We start from the raw sequence: 22222 nt of genomic DNA on the forward strand, positions 1-22222 counted from the left end.
TGCGTGGGGAGCTGGGGCTCCGCCGGCTCCCGGGTGATTGGGCAGGGTCAGACCTCGGGGCGCGTTATAAGTGCTGCCCTCCCAGTGCCGGGATGCGGACGTGGGTTCTTCCTCTGCATCACAACGGGGTTGTGCTGCCTGCGAAGGTCCCAAAGCCGCTGGGCCCCCGACGCCGCGCTCGGTAAGTACCGCGAGCAATGGGCAGCACCTCCGTCACTGCACTCCTGTGGGCTATGGGGCTGGATGCCAGTGAGGTGGGGAGATGTGTGTCTGAAGCGCTGCTCAGAGGTCCGCACCACTCCATGGGATGCCCTGGGCTGGATGGGCTGGAGGAAGCGGGTGGCTGGGATTTCAGGCAGCGCTGGCACCATGGTGCTGCTGGCGATGATGCACCCTTCATGGTGCCGCTTACCAGTGTGCTGTGGGCTTTGTGCAAGAGCCAGCCTGATCTTCCACCCCCTGGCCTGGCTCAGCTGGCGGGAATGGCACGCTGCTGTCCCTGCCTGGAAAGTCAACAGAAACTGGGCTCTGTGGGTGCTGCATCCCCAGCGCCCCTTTGTGATCCTCCTCCCTTGGCTGAGCTCTCCCTTGGTTGCTTGAGTTGGCAGAGACGCAGTTGTGAAAAGTCTCCTCTTGGGAAAACGGAGGATCTCTGAGTCTCAGCCTTCCCCAGGCTCCCAAGCCCTGCTCTTGCCTACGCTGAGAGAACCCTCAAAGCACTGGCACGCTGCTTAAGTTATAGGTGAAAATCAGTCAGACAGGCAAGAAATCAGGAGGTGGCTTTTGGGGGCTGGAGCAGAGGGAGAGCACCGTGTCCTTCACGAGGAGCCTGCACCCGTGCCTGTCTCCTTCCCCAGTAGTCTGGGGAGCATAAATGCCTTGGGCAGATGTTTACTCCCTGTGGCAGGATGCTTGGCTCGTCCAGAAGCAAACACTGCCCACAGCTGCCTTTAGCCTTTTCAAGTACGTCCTGCACTGTCTGGAGGTTTGTTTCCTCGCCAGGGCTTGGCTGCAGTGTGAAAGGTGTATTTGCTGTACCAGGATAGTCAGCTGGGAGGTGTAGCATATGTGTCTGTGCTGTATGTCGTATATACACATAGAAATATATATAAACACATTCCCATGCGTGCTTGATATATATTTCTATATTTTATGTATTTTATATATTTATATATATTATTTATAGACACACACACACACATATATATATATATACACACACACACAGAGAAAACACAGAAGGAAAAAAAGCAGCTTGGAGTGGGATCCGTATCTGTAACACATAGAAGCACATAACACTCCAGAGCAGCTCAGGGGGGAGCAGAGGTAGGAGAGCCCATTCCTAAATAGCTTCATACAGCACAGTAGGAGTTGCCAGTGTCCAACAAAATCAGGCTGCAAGCAGGTCTTCTCATAGGAGGAGCATCCCTTATGGACCCCGGTGAGTTCTCACCAGTCTTTTCCCACTGTGCTCCAACAGCCTCTCCTCTTTATCCACCTCCATATTCCAGGAAACCTCTTGAATCTCAGTAACTCTGAGGGCTCTGATACCTGCCGGATGCTGCTGGGAGGGAGGCACTTAGGGACCAACAGGCATGCACAGATTTGGGTTTCTAACACAACCTCCAGAAACAGCTGAATTGCAGGAGGCCGCAGGTTGGTTCTCGCTGCTCACATGCTGTTGGAGTGGCAGAAAGGGACAGCTCTTACCTTTGGGGAGCTCCAAGATGCCCCTTAGGACCAGAGGTACCTCTGGACAGTTTCCTTCTGTCAATGTCAACTGCTGTCGATGCATTAGGAAAGCACTGGCTGCCCATCCACATCTCTGTCAACTCCTGAAACATGGAACCATAGAATAGTTAGGGTTGGGAAGGACCTAAAGCTCCTCCAGCCCCAACCCCTGCCCCAGGCAGGGACCGCTTCCATAGAGCAGCTTGCTCCAAGCCCCTGTGTCCAACGTGGCCTTGAGCACTGCCAGGGATGGGGCAGCCACAGCTTCTCTGGGCACCCTGTGCCAGCGCCTCAGCACCCTCATGGTGAAGGAGGGCTGTGACTTGTGTCACTTCAGCAGCTGACACTGACTCTGATCAAGGCAGTTCCTGACACTCACGTGTAACTTGGCAGTGAAGTGGAGGAAATGAATTGATCAGGTCTTCCCGGGTTCCCATCAGTTACTTGGTGCTTCTGCCCCGGAGCAGGAAGATTCATCCTTGCTAAGCTGTGGGATTTATTGCTGAGTTAGAGTCTCGGGCAGGCTGAGAGGCTAATGGAGCCAAATTGCATTAGGAACATAATAACTACATCATGGATGATACATGTGTTTATTCAAAATTGAACTGTGTTAGAGTAAACCCTCCTGCTCACAACTGAGGTACTCTCTGGCTGCTCGTGGTCATTAAGAAGGCTCATTAAGTCTGAAACCGCATGTATTTCTCTTCCTTAATCAGCTGTGGGTTTGCATATCCACTGCTTTCCCCATCCACCCAGCCAGTCATTCTGTTACAGAAGGCAGAGAGGGGGCTTGGGGACCCCATCAACCACTCCAGCAGCTCTGCTAGGGTGCTCTGTCGTGTGTAATGTAGGAACCTGGACTGTGTTGAGATGGTCGAATCCTCCAGGAGGACTGAAACCTCATTGATTCATCAGATAATCCAGGTTGGAGACACTTCAGAAGATCTCTAGCCCAGTGCTCTGCTCAGAGCAGGGCCAACTATGAGGCCAGACAAGGCTGCTCAGGACATCATCCAGCTGGGTCTTGAAAACTTCTCAGCATGGAGATGCTCAGCCTCTCTGTGCAGGCTGTTCCAGTGCTTGACCATCCTCATGGGCAACATTTCTCATCATATCCAGGCTAAACCTCCCTTGTTTCAATCTGTACCTGCTGTCTCTGCACTGCTGTGCAGAGCCTGGCACAGCCCCTGTAGGTAGGTGAAGGCTGCTGTTGGGTCCCTGCAAAGACTTCTCTTCTCCAGGCTGAACAAGCCTCTTTCCTTGGTCTCTTACCCAGGGGCATTGCTCCAACCCTCAGCCATCCCAGTGGCTTTCTGCTGGCCTCTTTCTTGGTCTCTTACCCTAAGACATTTCTCCAACTCCCGCCCATCCCAGTGGAGCTCACCAGAGCAGACGTCTGCAGGTTTCTGTAAAGGCCTCACTCACCTCATACTCTTGATTCCTGTGTGAAAATCCCACCATATCCCTTGTGCCCTTTTCCCTCTGATTCAGACCCAAAGACTTTCCATGGGTGCCCCCACATTGCCCCTGAACCTGCAGCTTCTTTGACCTGTCATTAGCAAAGTCACAGGCACCTCACAAGTGGGGTTTTGCTCCTTTATTTCCCTTCACCCAACAGTGAGGTGGATTCTGAGATGAGTGACAACTTGGATGCAGGAGCCGCTGGAAATCCGCCTTGCCCTGGTGGCCAGCTGAGAGCAGCAGCCTCCACGTGCCTGACTCCCTGAGATATTTTCCATTTGTTTCCAATGAATTTCTTAACTAAGAATTCTGAGTTAAAATTCACCATGTTCATGTCCTTTGACTCCAGTTAGCATCAAAACCAACCCAACAGCTAAGCTGGGTTAGGATGGCTGTAGAAAAAGCATTTGCTCGCTCAGTAGAGCATCTCAGCCTGTGCAGTCTGGGGACATCTGTAAACCAGAAGCACTCACCAGGAATCTTTTCACTTTTATTAAAAAAATAAAGCTTTTTTTTTTTCCTTTTAAAGACAGAATGTCCACCCTTTCCCTCCATTTTATAGTGTAATGGTTAAACAAGAGCGTAGTCAGATGTGGCACTATGGTAGATGTACCAGTGTCCTAAACAGCATGGGTGACCTGCATAGGTTGGTGGGGAGGTGGAGGGATGCGTCACTTGTCATTACCCACTTCTGTACTCAGGGGAGAGTCCAACCGCATGGCGTTTCTGTCGTTGGTTTGTTTTAGGTGTAGGTCATGTGAGAGCTGAGCTGGGATGGAGCATGGCTTACACACCACGGGGGAGGTCAATGGCTCGTTCTATCAGCCCTCAGCTTTCTTCATGACGGGCATCCCAGGCCTGGAAGCCTTTCACCACTGGATCTCCATCCCTTTCTGCGCACTGTACCTTATTGCTCTCTCGGGAAACTGCATGATCCTATTCATCATAAAGAAGACCCAAAGTCTTCACGAACCCATGTACTACTTCCTCTCCATGCTGGCAGTCACCGACCTAGGCTTGGTTTTCTGTACCCTCCCCACTACCCTGGGCATTTTTTGGTTTAATGTGCGAAGGATTGGGTTTGATGCTTGCCTCACTCAGACGTACTTCATCCACACACTGTCCTTCATTGAATCCTCTGTGCTCCTCGCAATGGCATTCGACCGCTTCATTGCCATCTCCCATCCTTTGAGACATCCATCCATACTGACCAAGACGACTGTCGTGAAAATAGGTCTGGCAATTCTAGTGAGAGGTATGGTCTCCCTTCTTCCCATCCCCTTCTTGCTCAAGAGACTGACCTACTGTGGGAAGACTGAGCTTTCTCACTCGTTTTGTTTCCACTCTGATATCATGAACCTCGCGTGTGCAGATATAAAAGTCAATGTCTTCTACGGTATGATTATTCTCTTATCAACAGTGGGGATGGACTTCATCTTCATCGTGCTGTCCTACATCCTGATCATTAAAACTGTGGTCAGCCTTGCAACCAAGGAGGAGTGTCTCAAGGCTCTGAATACATGTGTCTCCCACATCTGTGCTGTTCTAGTGTTCTTCATCCCAATGATCTCACTGTCCATGATCCATCGCTTTGGAAAGAACATTCCTCCTCTGGTTAACACTTTGGTGGCCTACACCTACCTTATAATTCCTCCTGCTCTCAACCCCATTATCTACAGCATAAAATCCAGCCACATCCGTGAGGCTTTGATCAGGGCACTGTGGAAGAAGAGTGAATCCGACTGGTAGCTCCTGCACCACTTCTGCCAGAAAGCACTAGTGGACTGGTTTCTTGGCCAGAAGTAGTAGACTGGTTTCTTGGTGTTCCATTCACACAGGTCACTCCAGATGTAAGAGCTGCACATCCACTCGGATGCTGTCCCTCAACCTAGAGCTGTGACCTTCCATGTTTTGTCCCAGCACGATGTCCCTTCCAGCAGCCTGCAAACTCCTCAAGAGTGAATGCCAGAGGGATTCAGACAGAGGGAAGCCCCACTCAGAGGGTGGCAATTGAAGGAAAACGGGCTGCGTGGCTTTCTTCTGGCAAGTCAGAGAATTACAGAATCAACTCGGTTGGAAAAGACCTCTGAGATCACATCCAGTCAATGGACCTTTCAGGTCATTAAGTCATGCAATGGGGTGAATAAAGGACATGCAATGCATGTTGTGCAAGCTCTGGTAGCCAGATAACAGCAAGTAAGTTTCACTCAGACTCCCTTGCATGGGGTCATCGTTCCCTCACTGCATGCTACAGCATAGGCATAGCTAATCCGAGCAGCAAGCTCAACAGGGCCAAGAGTTTGGAGCCACTTTGAATATTCCAGTCACTGTCCAGCTGGAAGCACCCCACAGGATGGAGCCAGCTCCAGAAGCATGGAGAATTTTCTGAGGGTTAGGTCCTGTTAAGCTGGCCAACAGCACTCTCAGTCCTTGTAATGAAAAGCTCAGCCTTTATCTTTACCTGTGTTTTTGAAGTGTGATACCATCACAGTGATGGAAGCCTACTGCTTTTGCATCTCTTTGTGATGTCGTTGACTCCTACCATGTTCCCACATCTCAAGTTCCAGCCATTGTTTTGCATTGAATGTAAAGTGCGTATGCAACATCTTCAATAAAACACATTTATTCATTGTGAAAAGGCAAAAGAGCTGGTTAAGCCATTTTGGTTTCTGTTTGTATGACAGAGATACCAGGTTGGAGTTGCTTAAAATCTTCAGTATTTGCTGTAGGTGAGTGAAAGATTGCATGGAGTGTGTATGAAGTATGTATGAATTATGTATGAAGCATTGCATGAAGTACTGCATGAAGTAGGTCTGCATCGGGATGGTGCTTGGGGGTCTGGTGCGGTGAAAAAAGCATAATGGGAATGGCTGACCTTGCTGGCCCTAAGGACCACTGCAGCCTTCCAGCCGAGATCTGCCAGGCACCCACTGAACCCTTCAGAGGGATGGGAGGAAACACCCAGGGGTGGGAGGTCCCAACATCCTATTGCTCTGCATAGCGTGCAGAAAGGTTCCATGACCCCTGTGCCTTCCTCCCTCCCACAGACAGAATAAAATGGCCCCAAGTCTTTCATGCCTCCAAATGCCTCTTCACACTAACCCAGGGTTAGTCTTTCTATTCTGCTCTACACAAACCAGCACCTGGAACAGAGAGAAAAGCATAATGAGGGAGCATCTCCATTAGGAAAAGGGAAAGGGAACATTCCCAAGGGGATGGTTCCCAGGACGCTGTTTGTTTTGTGTGAGTTATTTTGCTGAGGATCCCAGTGGGCCCTTGCACGGGGTGAAATACTCCTCAGCACAGCCCCAGATGCTCTGCCTGAGCCTCGGCACAGCAGGTCTTGGGGTGGAGGTGCCTTTGCACTGTGATAGCTCCCAATGGGAGCGCGCTTTGCTACTGCCAGAGGGAAGATCAGCACAAGGGAACAAACAGAGCTCCCAGCAGAAAAGCCTAGAGGAGAGCTTTGCTGCAGCGATGCTTGTCTTGAGGACCCTCACACAGCACTGCTCCCATTCTGAAACCTTCCAGAGCTCAGCCATTCCCTGAAACAGCAAAAGCCCGAGGAGCCTCTGCCGCAGGCAGCAGAGGTGTGGGGAGGAACCGTGTAGGAGACACAGCAGCACACTTGTGAGCAGAGCTGGAGACCACGGTGGAGTGAGGGCTGCAGATGTGGGCATCTCCATCAGCCACCGCAGCAGAGCTTCACCTACCGCCCCGTGTGCTGCCCAGCCTGTGGAGCTGCAGGGTACCAAGCGGGCAGCCGAGATTTGGGAACCTCTGCATAAGGTACTGTCTTTTAGAAGCACATGTTCTAAAGCCTTTGTGGCTGCCTCTGGGAGCTGTGGTTTAGCGTCTGTGTGAGGGAAGAGAGATGAAACACAAAGCTGCTAATTCCTATTCTGTGATGCCCTGAGCCCTCTTTGTGCCTTGGGATCACTGCCACTATTGCCAATGGATTTTTTTCCACAGGAAGAGCAGTGTGAGACATATCAGAGGCATAGCGGAGAGGAGAGGAGAGGAGAGGAGAGAAAGATGGAAAGAGGAGGAGAGAGAGGGAACGGGAGGTGGAGGGAAGGGGAGAGGGGGAGAGGAGGAAGAGAAGAGGAAGAAGGAGAAGGAGGAGGAGAAGGAGAAGAAGGAAAAAGAAGGAGAAGGAGGAGGAGGAGGAGAAGGAAGAGGAGGAGGAGAAGGAGGAAGACCATTCCTGCCACCTCCATCTGGTTCGCACTGCCAGCTCCTCATACCCCAATCTTTTTCTGAGCCCTGCCTTGGGAAACTCTCCTGTTACCCTCCTGCATGCAGAGCGATGCTGCAGACCCTGCTGTGCTCTGTGGCTGTGTCCACACTGTAATTAAAAGAGGGATAAGGATAATTCTGTCCTGGAGACCCCTGATGCTTCCTGACCAGCTCCACAGCTCTTCCTCTTCGCTTCCTAAGAACGAGGGCCTTACTTCACACCCAGTGGATGCTAATCCCTGCCCAGTGCTGCGCACTCCTTCATTCCTGGGGCAGGGCAAGCTGGAAGCAGCCTGGGATGTCAAGGAATGGGTTAATGGTGGTGGGATGATGCTCCAGCCGTGTCCTGCTCACTTTAGTGCAGGCATCACTTGTATGGATCCCAATACAGCAAGTGCCTGCCCAGAGTGAGTGACATGGCCAGGACTGGGCAGCACAGCTACAAGCAGGTTCAGCTTTTCTGCTTACAGGTGGTGACAAACAGCCAGGAAATAAAATCCCCCAAACTACACATTTAGTCGAATCATCGATTAAGATGAGTTCAATTTTGGTGGGAAAATACCTTGAATTTGAGTGATTCCTTCTGGTTTTCATTTTTCTCTTTTCCCTCTGAAGCAATAGTTTGGTTTGCTTTACACTTTTATTTCTGGTGAGGTGAAATAGAGAAATGGCTACATATTCAAATGGTTCCTTTTGAGGGGTGCATACATTCCTCCCCCACTGCCACATTGCAGTGGAGAGATGGACTCAGATGGTGCAGACAGTCCCATTGCCTGCTCCGTCCTGGGAAGTTGGTCTTAGGCCTATTTTGGTTCCCTGGGACAGTCTGGTCACTGTTGATGAGCTATTTTGGTTCCCTGGGATCAGCTGCTGCAGCTGCTGCTCATGGTCCTCCAGCTTGGGTGGGTTTGCTGCCTGAATGTGCTCACCTCTCTTTAAATGCAGTTACTGGGGTTTGTAAAGACACGGATGCAGTTTTCATCTCTGCAGCAGGAAAGGTCCTTAGGGAACCTGCCCTTCACCCCACTCTTCATTAGCAGCCCAAACTCATCAGTCACTTCTGCATTTAGTGATGCCAAAGGACTGAAGATGAACTGAAACACGCAGGGATTATCGCCTTCCAGCGCCTGCCTTTCACAGCCACATTCCCTCAGATGCTTTACAATGACCCTCACGCTGTAACCACACCTGAGGGGCTGGCAGGAACTTGGCTCAGATACCTGCTGGCAGTCACTGAAGGGCTTTGTTCATTCAGCTTCCTCCTTCATGGAAGGGGTTTGCTGGAGATTTCATCACTCGAATAGCTTTGAGATGACTTGTCAGTAGCAATTCACTTGCACTGCGTGTGAATTGTGTATTAAAATCTAAAGCATAACTTATGTGTTAGAGACTCACGACGGAAACCCCCACAGCAGGGAAATAAATCCAGATGGCTATTTCAGGAGAAGGGCTTTGCCACAGATGTGCAGTAAAAAAGATTAATATTGTTTCCACAGATGAATGTTACTTTAAAACTCGTGTATTAACAGCCTGCAGAGCTTGCCATAAAACGCTCTGCATCCCTGTTTTACATGGGTACGGAGGAAATAATCGGAAAGCTCAGTCATGTTGCAGACAGCAGTGATGTGCTTAGAATCACAGAAAGGTTTGGGATGAAGGGAGCTTAAAGCTCCTCCAGCCCCAACCCCTGCCCCAGGCAGGGACCCCTTCCATAGAGCAGCTTGCTCCAAGCCCCTGTGTCCAACCTGGCCTTGAGCACTGCCAGGGATGGGGCAGCCACAGCTTCTCTGGGCACCCTGTGCCAGCGCCTCAGCACCCTCCCAGGGAAGAGCTTCTGCCTGAGAGCTCAGCTCAGGCTCCCCTGTTTCAGTCTAAATGTCCCTGTTTAAGCTCTCCCAAGCCAGGCTGGGGCTGGCGCTGCCGCTGCATCAGCCTTTGACATTCCACCTCAATGCTTTCAAAATCCCAGTATTGAAACAAATCTGATCCCTGAGAGCAGAAAAGGACCTGGAGCAAAGGCTTCATCTCCCTGCCCGTTCTCCTCGGTGCGCGGCACTCCTGGAAGGTTTACAGGCACACAGTGAGGTGAATAATCAGATTTTCTTCTCTTCTCCACTGATATTCCATCTGTTTTCAGGCCAAAAGGATGAAAATCCAATTTGTGTGTGCAGACGAATGAACACGTGTTGTCTCCCTGCAGCACTCGGGAGTGCTGGACCGTGGGAGGCAGCTCAGCCAGCTCCTCAGAGAGCATTTCCAACAGGGCAGAGAGGCACATATGGAAAAGATGAACTGAAGTTTAACAGGAACCACCAAAAATCTGTTGGGTGTTTTCATTTTGCTCTTTATAAGTAGAAGAAAACTAGTTCAGCTCTCGGGTTTATCACTTAAAAAGTAGATTTTAGTGTTCTGCATTTAAGGGAATCCAAGCAATTCTTGTTCAGATTCACATGCCAGCATTTTGTGGCTCCATGCATTATTGCATGCAGCCATAATGGGCTAAAGGAATACAAAGGGAGTGCTCTGCATTGTGGTAACGCAAAGATTCCTTTGGATTTCATAGTCACGGCCCTGTGGGATTCCCAGTCATGGGAAAGGGCTACTAAAGCTGCTGTTTCTCTTTCCCTTGCAGCAGGGGATGTGCCATGGCATAGCATGACTGCTCTTCCCTTCACATGCCATGCCCTTCCGCAACAGCTCTGACCTCAGCCCATCCTCCTTCATCTTGGCCAGCATCCCGGGGCTGGAGGCTGCCCATTTCTGGATGTCCATCCTCCTGTGCTCCATGTACATCCTGGCGGTCACTGGGAATTGCGTAGTCATGCTCATTGTGAAGATGGAGCCCGGCCTGCACGCGCCCATGTACTTCTTCCTCTGCATGCTGGCTGCCATCGACCTGGCCTTGTCCACGTCCACAGTGCCACGCATCCTCTCCTTCTACTGGTTCGACACCAGGGAGATCAGCTTCGGCGCTTGCCTTGTCCAGATGTTCCTCATCCACACCCTCTCGGCCATCGAGTCCACTGTGCTGCTGGCCATGGCTGTGGACCGGTACGTGGCCATCTGCCACCCGCTGAGGCACGCTGCCATCCTCACCAACGCCACGACAGCCAAGATAGGGCTCGTGGCCATGGCCCGGGGAGTCCTCTTCTTCCTGCCGCTGCCTTTGCTGCTCCTGCCCCTGCCGTTCTGCAGCTCTCGGATGCTGTCGCACTCCTTCTGCCTGCACCAGGACGTGATGAACCTGGCCTGTGCCAACACCACCCCCAACGTGGTGTACGGCCTCACCGCCATCCTGCTGGTCATGGGGCTGGACGCCGTCCTCATCTGCCTCTCCTACGTCCTCATCCTCAAGGCTGTCTTGAGGCTGGCATCGTGGAAGGAGAGGGTGAAGGTGTTCAGCACCTGCGTTGCCCACATCTGCGTGGTCCTGGCCTTCTACGTGCCCCTCATTGGGCTGTCCGTGGTGCACAGGTTTGGGAAGGACCTGGCTCCCCTCGTCCACATCATCATGGGGAACGTCTACATCCTGGTGCCTGCTGTGCTCAACCCCATCATCTATGGGGTGAGGACCAAACAGATACGGAGGAGGATCCTGAGTTTAGTTCATATCTATGACAGAACTGCCCAGTGACCTGTGCCCTGCTGCTGCCTCCTGCACCCTCATACTAGACAGTCTTGTTTTACACTTGGAGTCCTTCGTGCAGGACTGTTCTCTCTTTGTATGGCACATAGCACATGGTAGGAGACTGAGGTGCTGCCACAAAGCAAAAAGCAAATAGCAATTGTAAACTCCTGCCAAGAGTCTTTACACTCACCAAGCTTGGAGACAATCATGGAATAGTTTGTGTTGGAAGGGATGTTAGAGCTCATCCAGCTCCAACCCCCTGCCATGGGCAGGGACACCTTCCAACTAAACCAGGTTGCTCCAAGCCCTGTCCAACTTGGCATTGAACTGCCAGGGATGGAATCTACCACAGTGACCTAAACCCAACCCTGATCCAGCAGGTAACACAATGGGAAGGATAAGGGGCTCAGCAAACTAATAAGGATGTCTTGACTTTTTGCTTCTTTGTTCCCATATCACCCATAACAGTGGCAGAACTGAGTGAATGTTACAGTGGGGTTTGACTGGCTTTTGAGTGATAATTCATGGTTTTTGAATGATAATTCATGGGTTTTGAATGATAACTCATGGTTTCCACTTGTGTCCCATTCACTTTATGGAGGAGCTGATGGAGAAGAGGAAAGAGGAAAATAAAAGTTATAGAACATATAAATCAGCACTGATGACACCATGCACGTGGAAGTGTGCTTGAAGGTCTAAGATTTGAAGTGATTTAGTGTTAGGCCAGCTTGTGCAGGTTTTTATCCAGTTGGGTTCTAAAAGCCTTCAAGGATGGAAGCAGCACGACCCCTCTGGGCATCCTTCCTTTGCATTGCAAGTGCTTCTGCTGCCCCTGTACTTGCTGCAGTAATAGAAGCAAGTTTAACTGTGAGCAATAACTAAACTTTTCAAGAAAAAGAGGGAAATACGTGGAATGAACGAGTTGCATCAGGGAGGACAGGAGGTCTTCCTAAGGGCTTCACTCAGGGGTTCTCGCACCTTGCCCATAACTTCTAGGTGAGCTAGAAGAGGTGTCTTACCAAAGGTAGGCATTCCCTTGCCTCGGGGCCTCCAAATGACAGCAATAAATTGTGGATTTGTGCAGTTTCTTCCAGTTGCCGGCTGACACTGGGTGCAGCTGGAGTCCTTTGTGCAGTCTGTGCTCATGCAGCATCAACCACAGCTTGTTAGAACCTCTTGTGCTCAGTTAAAGCATGCTGTAGTCCACAGCAAGCACTTGGCTTTTGGTGCTTTCCGAGTCCTTGCCTCCTTGGGCTTCAAGGCTATTTTGCCCCTGTCATTTTGCCGTGTCCTGGTTTATCAGAGCTGGGAGAGGTAAAACAAATTCATCAAAATGAGCCCAGTCTGTTCCTGCCGGGTGTGACTGGGGATGCATGAAGCATTTCTCCAGGTGCGTGATGGATCCAAGCCCTTTCCGGGCACCCTTTGTGGCACTGACAAATGGCTCCTGCTCACTCTCCAGATGTTCCTTGGGGTTTTCTTTCCTTTTGTGCTGAGAGAAAAAGTAATAAAGAAAAATGGATGAACCATCCCCAAAATGCTGGGTTATTTTTCCTTGCCTGTTCCTCAGACAGACAGTTAATAGAGCTCAGAGCATCGGGGCACGGTGAACTTCTCATGGGGAGAGATGAAAACCATGTGGGATTCTTGATCTTCATCTAGTTTTCCAAACTTCAGTCATGGGGACTGAAGCCCCTTCCCTTCCTTCCCCTTCCCCTTCCCTTCCTTCCCCTTCCCCACCCCCTTCCCTTCCCAGTTTTACCTGAATTTGGCTGTTTCTTGCCGGAGACAAGCCCTTGTTGCCTCTGTTTGCCCTGGCAAACAGCTCAGCACTGCCCAAAGCTTCTGTGGAGCAACAGGGCTGGTGCTGTTGAATTCATACGTGCACCACACACTTTTCACACCAGCTTTTTCCCCCGTCTCCTGGGCTGGACACCCTGTGGACACTGGAGGGCATCAGGTGTGACCCTTGTGCAGACATCCCACTCGGTATGGTCCAGAGGAGTGCGGTCTGCAGGCTCCAGGAATGCCCCACCAGGCAGGACAAGGACTCCCAGTGGAAGCTGGCAGGATGCTTTGCCTCACAAGCACTCTCCTGAGCCAGAGCAAGCAGCTCTCGCAGGGATCAGCGGCTGTGTGGGAAATTGAGCTCCCAGACCTTAGCTCGTTCTGCTCTGTTTGCCACTGATCGGGTCAGGTCGATGGTGTTTGATGCTTTTTTACAGGACTCAGGAGTAGGCAAACAGGGCTTCATGTCTGTGAGCTCTTCTGCCTCATCCCACCCTCCCTACTTCCTACTTGTTAACAGCCTGTGCTGGAGACCTATAGGATCTTAGAAAGGTTTGGGTTGGGAGGTGTCCCTGCCGTGGCAGGGGGTTGGAACTGGATGAGCTTTAAGGTCCCTTCAACTCAACCCATTCTGTTGATTCCATGAGCCTATGAAGTGGTGATGGTCCTCATAGAAGGAAATGGGTAGAATTCAACTTTAAGCATTAACCTTTCTTCTGTAAGGAAGGTAAAACCTACAATAACCTTATATTAGCAAACGGCAGAAGTCCTTTGTAAACATAAACCCTTTCAGACATACCAGCAATCCTCCCTGATGCAATTTCTTGGAGTGACCTGTCACAGGAGATCATTGCTAACTGGGCTGCACTATGTTAATACACACAAAATATCCCAGTAAACAGGCAAATATGTTTTCCAGGATCCCTGCTCTATATCTGGGAGAGGCAGCAGGATGAGGGGGAGGTCAGACAACCCAAACTCAGTTAGGAAACTCAAGCACATTATGGTCCTTTGCTCTATTCTTAGTACTAACCGAAGGGCCCTGATGGATGGAGAGGACATCTCTGACCTGGCCCCGTGTTCCTTGCAGCTCTCTATCTTCCTGAGCAGCCCTGGCTATTGTGGCCACCACGAGGAGCCTCCAGGCCCTGCTATCTCTCAATGAGCTGGATCCAGTGGGGAGGCAAGAGGTGGAGCCCCAGGAAGAGGACACGCACTTCTGCTGAAGCAAAGCAGACGTCTGGCTGCAGACAAAACAGGAAATGAGACTTTTTGGCACCATTTCAGTAGAACACTTATATTTCAGCTCAGTTCATCCCTTTTCTGCAGATGAAGCAGTAGTTTCACAGACCACAGGCGAGAGGCAAGGGGGAAGCCACAGAAGGAGAGGTACAACTGCAGTTCAGTTCATCTAAGAGCTGTTCTCAGAGCACCCATGTCATAAAACAGGGCTGCACCTTTCTTGTGGGCTGATGCTCACCCACTGGGGAGGTAGAACCCCGTTTTTCTTAAGGCCTCACAAAATATGTTCTTTTTTTCCTTTTCATCTCCATTAAGAACACAGAAGCTGCGCTCATGACCAATGTCCATCCATTCCACCACCCGGCTCCTCCAGGGCAGGAGGACGTCTTCTAAGAGACATCGTTTTAAAGGAGGTCTAAGAGATGCCTAACCCAAGGCAATTCCACAGTAGCCTCCCAGTGACATCTGCTCTTAATAGTAGTTTTCATCACCCCCTTTGAGACAGTGGATCAGCCAAACAAGCGGGAATCAGAGGCACCCAGTGCCTGGAGCCCTGAGGGATTTGTGGAGTGGTGATCCAAAGATGTGTGCGCTGGCAGATGGGATTCAAGATGCTCAGGTTTGGGTATCACTGCACATTTGAGGAACAGTGATCTGCTTTTCCAGGCTGCTTTTCACACCTGGGCTCTTGAGAATGCCAGATACTTTCATCAATGTTTCTGCAGACCCTGTGTTAAAGTGATTATTAGTTCTAAAGGGAGGAAGTGCCCTTCCTGAAGAGGTTGTTACCCTCAGACCCTTCTCCTGTCAGTGATGGCTGTACATTCACATGTACACCTCATTTACCCGATGGGGTAGACACCAGGGTGAACCAAACTGCCCCCTCCCGGTCGTGCCTGTTCCCCACTGTGGGGTGCCAACAACCCTCTGGGATGCTGATACCTGCAGCCCGTGACTGTGGGGGAGGACAACCCCTGCCTGTGTTACAGCTCGGCAAGGAGGGTTAGCAGGACTGAAATCTCAGCTTGCAGAAGTGGTTCCTGTGTGACACAGGGAGAGCCAGAGCTCTCCTCCCTTGGAGAAGGTGATGTGGTTACTGTTTACTCCATTGATGCTGGAAAACAGCACTTACGTTGGTGCACACAGGAGCATCCAAGCCCAAAATCCTTCACTCCCGGGCCAGAGATGTTCAGACGCTGCTTCTTGGCAGCAGGCTGGTGGATGCTCCTTGGCTGGGTCCCGTGTGCTGCTGCGCTCTCTGGGTTCTCAGCTGTGCACAGCTCCAGCTCTCGAAGATGCAGAAACCACTCAGTGCAAAGGCTCTTCAATCCGGTCTTTGCTGCCAAGGTTATTTTTAGGGAAGGAAAAGAGCGCCAAGGCTGATGCTCATGCACAGAAAGAGAGAAAAGAGGTACAAGGAATAATGATAAAAAAAGAGCTCTAAAATGAGGGTGAAGCTCGGAGCCAGCAGAGTCCTGCTCTGCAGCACACACACAGGAAGGATGTGGGAATCTCATTCACAAAGCACTGGGAGCCACACTCGGATGTCAATGTGAGGAGTGCCAGTGCCAGAGCCCGGGTCCAGGTACCCGCATGCTGCTCCTTCTCTTATCCTTCTACAGGACAAGGAGAACCCGGAGCAAGGACCAGTGAACTCCCTCCATGACTCCCAAACCCAGAGGTGGGCTTTCTGGATGAGTCTGCTTTCACCCTCCATCCAGGATACCTCCCCTTAAGTCTTTGTGCCCTCTGGTGCAACACAGTCAATACAGTACCACAGCACAGCTCTCTGCATCCTGGCATAGAGAAGTTCATCATTCAGTCATGAACCAGGTACTGTGTCCCTCCATCCCCATCAGCTTTCTGCCTTCTGGCGCTGTAGCTCTCCATGGTAAGAACTGTTCACCAAGGCAAGATGCCTTCTTGCACCTCAACAGACTCTGAAGACTGGATCCCCATCAGTGGAGTGAGAGAGATGTGAAGACAGCTTTGCTTTATGGCATGCTTACTCTCCTGTGAATTCTTTTGCAGGATAAGGGGGATCTTTGACTGGATGAAGATGCTGCACTAGGGAATGACCAACAGTAGCTTCCTCAGACCTTCTCCTTTTCTTTCAATAGGAATCCCAGGAATGGAAAGTGGGAATGTGTGCCTTGCCCTCCCTTTCTGCTGTCCATGCATTATTTGCATCCCAGGAAATAGAGCAACCCCCTTTGGCGTCAAAGCAAAGTGCAGCATCCATGAGCCACACATCTCTCCCTGTGCGTGCTGGCTGCTGGCTATTGTGGAGCTGAGAGTGCTGCTCTTAGATTCACAGGACACGAGGCTTGATCCCTGCCTCTCCCTGATGATCTTCATTTGGTGCTTCTCCACTTTTTATGGGCATTTTGGGTAGGCAAGATTCCCACTTCCCAGTGGCTCCTGGGCTGCTGGCCATGGCCAGGCCAGTGTTTGACATGGGCCAGACGAGGTCTTTGTGAATGGGGTTGGCTTTCATGCTGTAGATGAGGAGGTTAAACACAGGTGGGACAAAAAGGCAGATACTGGCCATGAGCACGTGGCTGAAGGGTGCAGTGTTCTTCCTCTACTGGTCCATCCATTGATGGGCTGACCATGGGGACACAGGACATGAGGACAACATAGAAGTGAGAGGGCTTTGGTCTGCTCCTCTCTGGACATGCCCAGCAAACCGTCCCCAGCCCCATCTTTGCAATCCTGGCACTGGTGAGGATGGAGGAGCACCTCAGCAGATGGCCATGTGATGACCAAAGGCCATGGCCAGGAGCACTGGGGACTCCTTGAAGGAGAAGGCATGGATGCAGAGCACCTGGGTGAGGCTGGAAGCTGATCTCTCCAGCCCCAGCCCAGAAGACATGCAGCACCATGGGCAGGGTGCACAGTCAGGCTGAGGTCCTTGGTAGCCAGCATCAAAAGGATGGGCTGGTGGAGCCTTTGACAAGCAGGATGGTGCCATTCCCAGCACCGCAATGAGGTACCTCAGACAGCAAGGGAAGAAAACCCAGCAATGGAAATGAGCCATGCAGGGAATGCCCATCAGCGAGGAAGCCAGAGCTGCTGCTCCCTGGGGACATGCTCGGTGCTGATGCTCTGCCTCCCTTAAAGGCCCCTTTTTCATTAGCAAGCTGAGGTAACGCGGGATTCGATTTCGCAGGGCAATGAGAGCAGTCTGGTTTCTCAGGATGCAGATGTCGGTTCTTTTCTCCTCCTTGAAGATATGACAGAGCAGAGATGAGCACTTTGAGATGCTGGGTCAGGCCTTTTTCCTGCTTTATGTTCCCCAGGCTCCTCCTCTGTAAAGCCAATGACACCATCATCTATTGCACGGAGGCCACATCCCTGCAGGACATTGCTGCAGCCTCTTCTCTCAGCTGCTGTGAGCAGTATTGCTGTCCCTCCCTGGCACTCAGGGATGGTCTCTGCTTCCATGTGGGTCCCTCTCCAGTCCTCTGTATTGGATCTGCAGCCTTTCCTCTTGATTCCTAGCCTTTTCCACCCCTCTACTCTCAGTCCCTAATGCACACAGCCTCATCCCATCCATGCAGGACACTGGGGCTTGGAGCAAGCTGCTCCACACCAAGTGGAAGGTGTCCCTGAATGTGGCAGGGGGTTGGGACTGGGTGAGCTTTAGGTTCCCTTCAACCCAAACCAGGCTGTGGTTCTATTATTGCCAGAGGACAAGGGTCCCTCTCACCATCCCTGCCTCCGCTGGGCAGCCCTGTCCTATGGAGCTCTGCAAAGCACTTCCCTGTGCCCATGGCTCGGACCATGGCTCATCTCCTGGCAGCTCCTGCTTGGCCTGCACCTTCCCCCTGTGCTACCCCATCACCTGCTCTTCAGGGGAAGGCGAAGGGAAAGGGGCTGCAGGTTTCTCCCTGTTCTGTGCCCGTGCAGCTCCCAGCGCTGCGTGGCCTCGACACGGAGCGACAGGAGCAGCAGCAGTTGCTGCAGTGTCTCTGTCACCCACCCTGACCCCACGGGGCATGGCCACTGCTGGAAGTCTACATTTGACAAGGCACCGGCTACTCAGAGCGTTGCCATCCCCCTTAGGAGGTCATTTACTGTTCTAGTTGCTGTTGCCATTGCCACAGCTCCTGGCGACCGCACGCCGAAGCTGCTCAAAGTGACAGGTATCTGTGTGTCACTGATACAGCAACTCCCATCCTCAGCAGGGGTGCTGTGTTACAGCTCTCAACCGTGGGTAAATGCAGCAAGGTGTGCACAAATCCAGCTCTCGTTTCTTCTGCGCAGCTCTCAACCGAGGGATTCCAATGCACAGCCCACGGACACCGCAGGGAAACACAGTGCTGTGTGAAACATGGATCATAAAGGAAAAGCGGCACTCAGAGGGCTGAAGCTTTGAGTACAGGGATGGTGCCTTTTGGGGTAACAAGTAAACAAGTGAGTTAGAAAATGCTCTTTTTCATGTGCTATGTGTTTGTCAGGGTTTTCTGTTGCTCTCCTGGGGGCTGCCGTGGCTGATGTGGAAGAAGTCAAACTTCTCCAGCGCTCAGCACTCAGGGAATTCACTTCCCATCTGCCCCTGCAAACAGGGAACAGGGCATTCACTGTTCAATGGGGGAACGTGGCATTCATTGTTCAATGGGGGAACGTGGCATCCATTGTTCAATGGGGGAACGTGGCATTATTCAATGGGGGAATGTGGCATTCATTGTTCAATGGGGGAACGTGGTATCCATTGTTCAATGGGGGAACGTGGCATTCATTGTTCAATGGGGGAACGTGGCATTATTCAATGGGGGAATGTGGCATTCATTGTTCAATGGGGGAACGTGGTATCCATTGTTCAATGGGGGAACGTGGCATCCATTGTTCAATGGGGGAATGTGGCATTCACTGTTCAGTGGAGGCATGTGGCATTACTCATTAGCACGCCATGAAGAATGGAATCAGGCTATTTCCAGCTGCCCCACTTCCCACACAAAGCTCCAGACATCTGTGCCTCTGCTCTCCCTTTGCCAGCTGAATCATGAGCTGGGTGAGTTAAATCAGCAGGCAGCTTTCCAGGGCGCTGCAATCATCTTCAACATACAAATAGATTCAAGCATGGTCTGGGTGTACAGATGTGAACGTGCTCCTCATCCTCATCATTTGTAAGTGCCCTCTGGATGTCCCACAGACGTCTCTTGCTCGCTCTGTGCATCAGTGACTGTTCTGGCCTGGGTGAGTAGCCATTAAACTGAGAAACCCAAGCCACGGGGCTGCCCCAAAGGATGGGCACCTTGCCCACCGGTGCTCCTCTGTGAAGCACTTTGATTGCTCCACAGTGAGCCCAAGGAAGGAATATTCCTCACCTCCTTGTTGAGGCACACAAGCAACGTGTCTGCACACAGGGGAAGGATGGGTTTGCGCAGCCAAGCTGGGTCTGTGCCATGGGGGAGGCTCCGCTTCTACCCAGAAGGATGAACACGGAGCCTGCAGACAGAGCATCATCCTTGCTCAGTCGTGCTTTGCAGAACCATCTGTCAGGCTCTCTGTGAGCAAGGACCAGAGGAGTCAGTTTCCCATCACTGAGTGTGCTCAGCACCAGCCACTTCAGAGGCAGGAGCAAAACATGCCATTGGCACATCTGTGTTTAGTGAATGATCCTGGGGAAAAACCACAGTTCTTAAAGCTTCACTTCAAGGCTTTAGATCCTGTCTGGAATGCAGGATCTAAACAGCACCCACTGCCGTTGTAGCCCTGGGTGTTGGTCCCTATAGAAATGTCCATTCCCTCCTCCAGACATCAGCAGCTGCATCCCTGCAGTGTCCAGCAAGAGACACCCGGGCTGTGGAAAACACTGAGAGATGGTTTGCGGGGGGAAGAAACAGCGATGGGCAATGAAGATGCATGTGGATAGATGGAGAAGCAGGCAGCAAGGGCTGTGCTGGCGATAGCTGCCTGGGTGGTGAGGTGGTGGGTTTGGAGTGCATAAGGGCTGGGACAGAGCCCCTTTTCCTCACAGTAGCTCCTCTGATGCTGTTTTGGGTTAGTGACCAAAGCAGGCTCGAGGAAACACCGACGTTTTCTTTATCTCTGAGCAGTTCTTACTCAGCACCAAGGTCTTCCCTGCCCCACCAGCCAGGGGGCTGGGAGCCTATGGGCTAGGCAAGGTCAATCGGACCCCTCTGGTCTGAGAGGCACGGAGATGTCTGTCCAAGTATGGCTGTAATACAGTGTGCCGTGTAAAAGCTCCCAGCAATGGCTGCTGCAGGGGCATGGAGCCATGCGGTGCTGCTGCTGCTGCTTGGGGGAAACAACATCTTGATTTACTTCTCAAGAGCAATGAAGTGTCTTTCGCAGACCCTGAACAAGTACATTAGCATCCATCCTCCTTTCCCTTGGGAAAGCACCACAAGCAGCTCGCACGGATGGCTGAGCTGCGTTCTGATCACATCCCAACCCCGCCAGCTCGGAGACCTGTCTTCTGGAGCTCTGACACTCCTGACAGAGAATTCCCTCTAGAGGCATCTAATCCTTCCTTACCCTGTATATAACTCCAGCAGAGGCAGCACAGAGTCACTTAAGGAGTATTTTTGCTAATTCTAAGAAGTGAATTGCTTTTTTTTCCCTGCTCCTGTTATTTTGGCAAGTGTGGGGATCAGGATGGATAAAAATAGTTATTCCCGATAGTCCTTTGGTTATCCTGCTCCTTCCACTGACAGGACGCATCAAACAAGAATCCCTTTAAAGGCTCTGGGGTTTGGTTAACCCGTTACAGGTTTAAGCAGGAGGTTTGAGGGTTCCATCCCAATGTGCTGCAGCATTTAACAAGAGAGAAACCCCACGATTGTTTGTCTCCTAAGCACGAAAGGCACCGCCACACCTTTCACTGCAGGGACTCCATTCACTGTCCCAGCACAGCCTCCTTAACACCTATGAGACCTGCAAACAACGATTATTATGAGAGAAATGCGAAGGTTTATTTTCCATCCCACCGTCTGCAGACCTGGGGGCTCCGTTCTCACGATGGGTCTGCAGGGGGGCAGGCTGCAGGAGGAGAGGGGGCATCTGATGGCTGAGGAGAAGCACCATTTCCTAAAGCTTTACCCCACCAGTTTTCACAAGAACAAATCCTCCTCTCATGGAATCTGCTCAGTAGTTAGTCTGTGCTGTTGTTATGGAAATTCCCTTCCTTTCCTCCCAAAGCAACACAATGTGCTCATCCATCAAAGCTTTGCAGTGCTGTCTTGGGTCTCAGAGAAGCTGCTGTGACAGGAGAACAACCCATCAACCTGCTGGATGAGCTTCCCGTCATTTCAGGCTGACATTCATGGGCATCCAGGAGGTTTCTGTCTTTTCTAAACTAGACCTGAACCAAATCTGAGCTGTGCAGATTGCAATTCCTAAGCAGTGAGAGGACACCAAAAGCACTGGACCAGCCTCATGGTCACAGACCTTCTGGTACCCACATTGCCTGGGTGTGAAGGACATCATCTTACCCCAATTTCCACCTCAGTCTGCTGTCCATGGAAACTCTGCTACCCTGTGTGCCAGCAAAGCAGACCAAAGCCTCCACCAGCCCTGCATAATGTCCTCCCCTCGCTGACCTTGGGCTGCATCTCCAGCACTCCAGGGGTGCTGTGGTCCTTGCCCATGGGGATGAACCCCTACCCCCGTGTGTCCCAGCTCTTCCTCATCTTCTTCCTCACCTCTCTGGACTCAGCAGTGCTTTTTGCCATGCCCCTTGTCCAGCTGATGGCTTCCTGCCCCCCCCGGGCCTCTGTGACCACGCCAAGGGGCACGAGGGCAGCCGAAACAGGGCTGAGGCACCCACAGAGGAGCACAGTCCTGATCATACCCAGGTTCTCCATCTGCTCTGGCTGCCTGGTGACCAGGGAGCACCATGTCCTGTCCCCTTCGCCTGCATCCCATGGTGACCTGCCTGCCCTCCAGAGAGACGGCGAACAACAGCGTCTGTGCCCGGGACCTTATTTTCCTCCCCAGGGGTTCAGATCTCCTCTTCATTTTGTTGTCCTCTGTGTGGTCTGTGTGACACCTTTCAGCATTGCCTCCAAGGACAAGGGCCTGCAGGTTGCACAGTCTGAGCCTTCTTCATCCCAGAACCTGGCTTGGAACCCTGCACAGGTTTGGGAAGGAGGCACCCCCATC

The 22222-nt window shown here is 51.7% G+C and overlaps 2 protein-coding genes across 2 annotated transcripts; both read left to right on the top strand.

Annotated features, from left to right (window-relative positions):
• The first annotated feature begins 53 nt into the window (after positions 1–53).
• Positions 54–5107, top strand: LOC130600969 (olfactory receptor 51G2-like). Its single transcript, XM_057412694.1, has 2 exons — positions 54–181; positions 3939–5107. Exon 2 carries the CDS (start codon positions 3967–3969, stop codon positions 4939–4941), a length of 975 nt encoding a protein of 324 aa, XP_057268677.1. The 5' UTR covers positions 54–181; positions 3939–3966; the 3' UTR covers positions 4942–5107.
• LOC130600971 (olfactory receptor 51E2-like) lies at positions 65–11065 on the top strand. The gene is made up of 2 exons (XM_057412695.1): positions 65–181; positions 10064–11065. Exon 2 carries the CDS (start codon positions 10112–10114, stop codon positions 11063–11065), a length of 954 nt encoding a protein of 317 aa, XP_057268678.1. The 5' UTR covers positions 65–181; positions 10064–10111.
• The last annotated feature ends 11157 nt before the right edge of the window (positions 11066–22222 follow it).

The sequence above is a fragment of the Pezoporus wallicus genome, unplaced genomic scaffold, assembly GCF_028554395.1.
Source record: "Pezoporus wallicus isolate ANWC-B61680 ecotype Strahan unplaced genomic scaffold, APGP_CSIRO_Pwel_v1 contig_8783, whole genome shotgun sequence".
In the NCBI taxonomy this organism is placed as follows: domain Eukaryota; kingdom Metazoa; phylum Chordata; class Aves; order Psittaciformes; family Psittacidae; genus Pezoporus; species Pezoporus wallicus.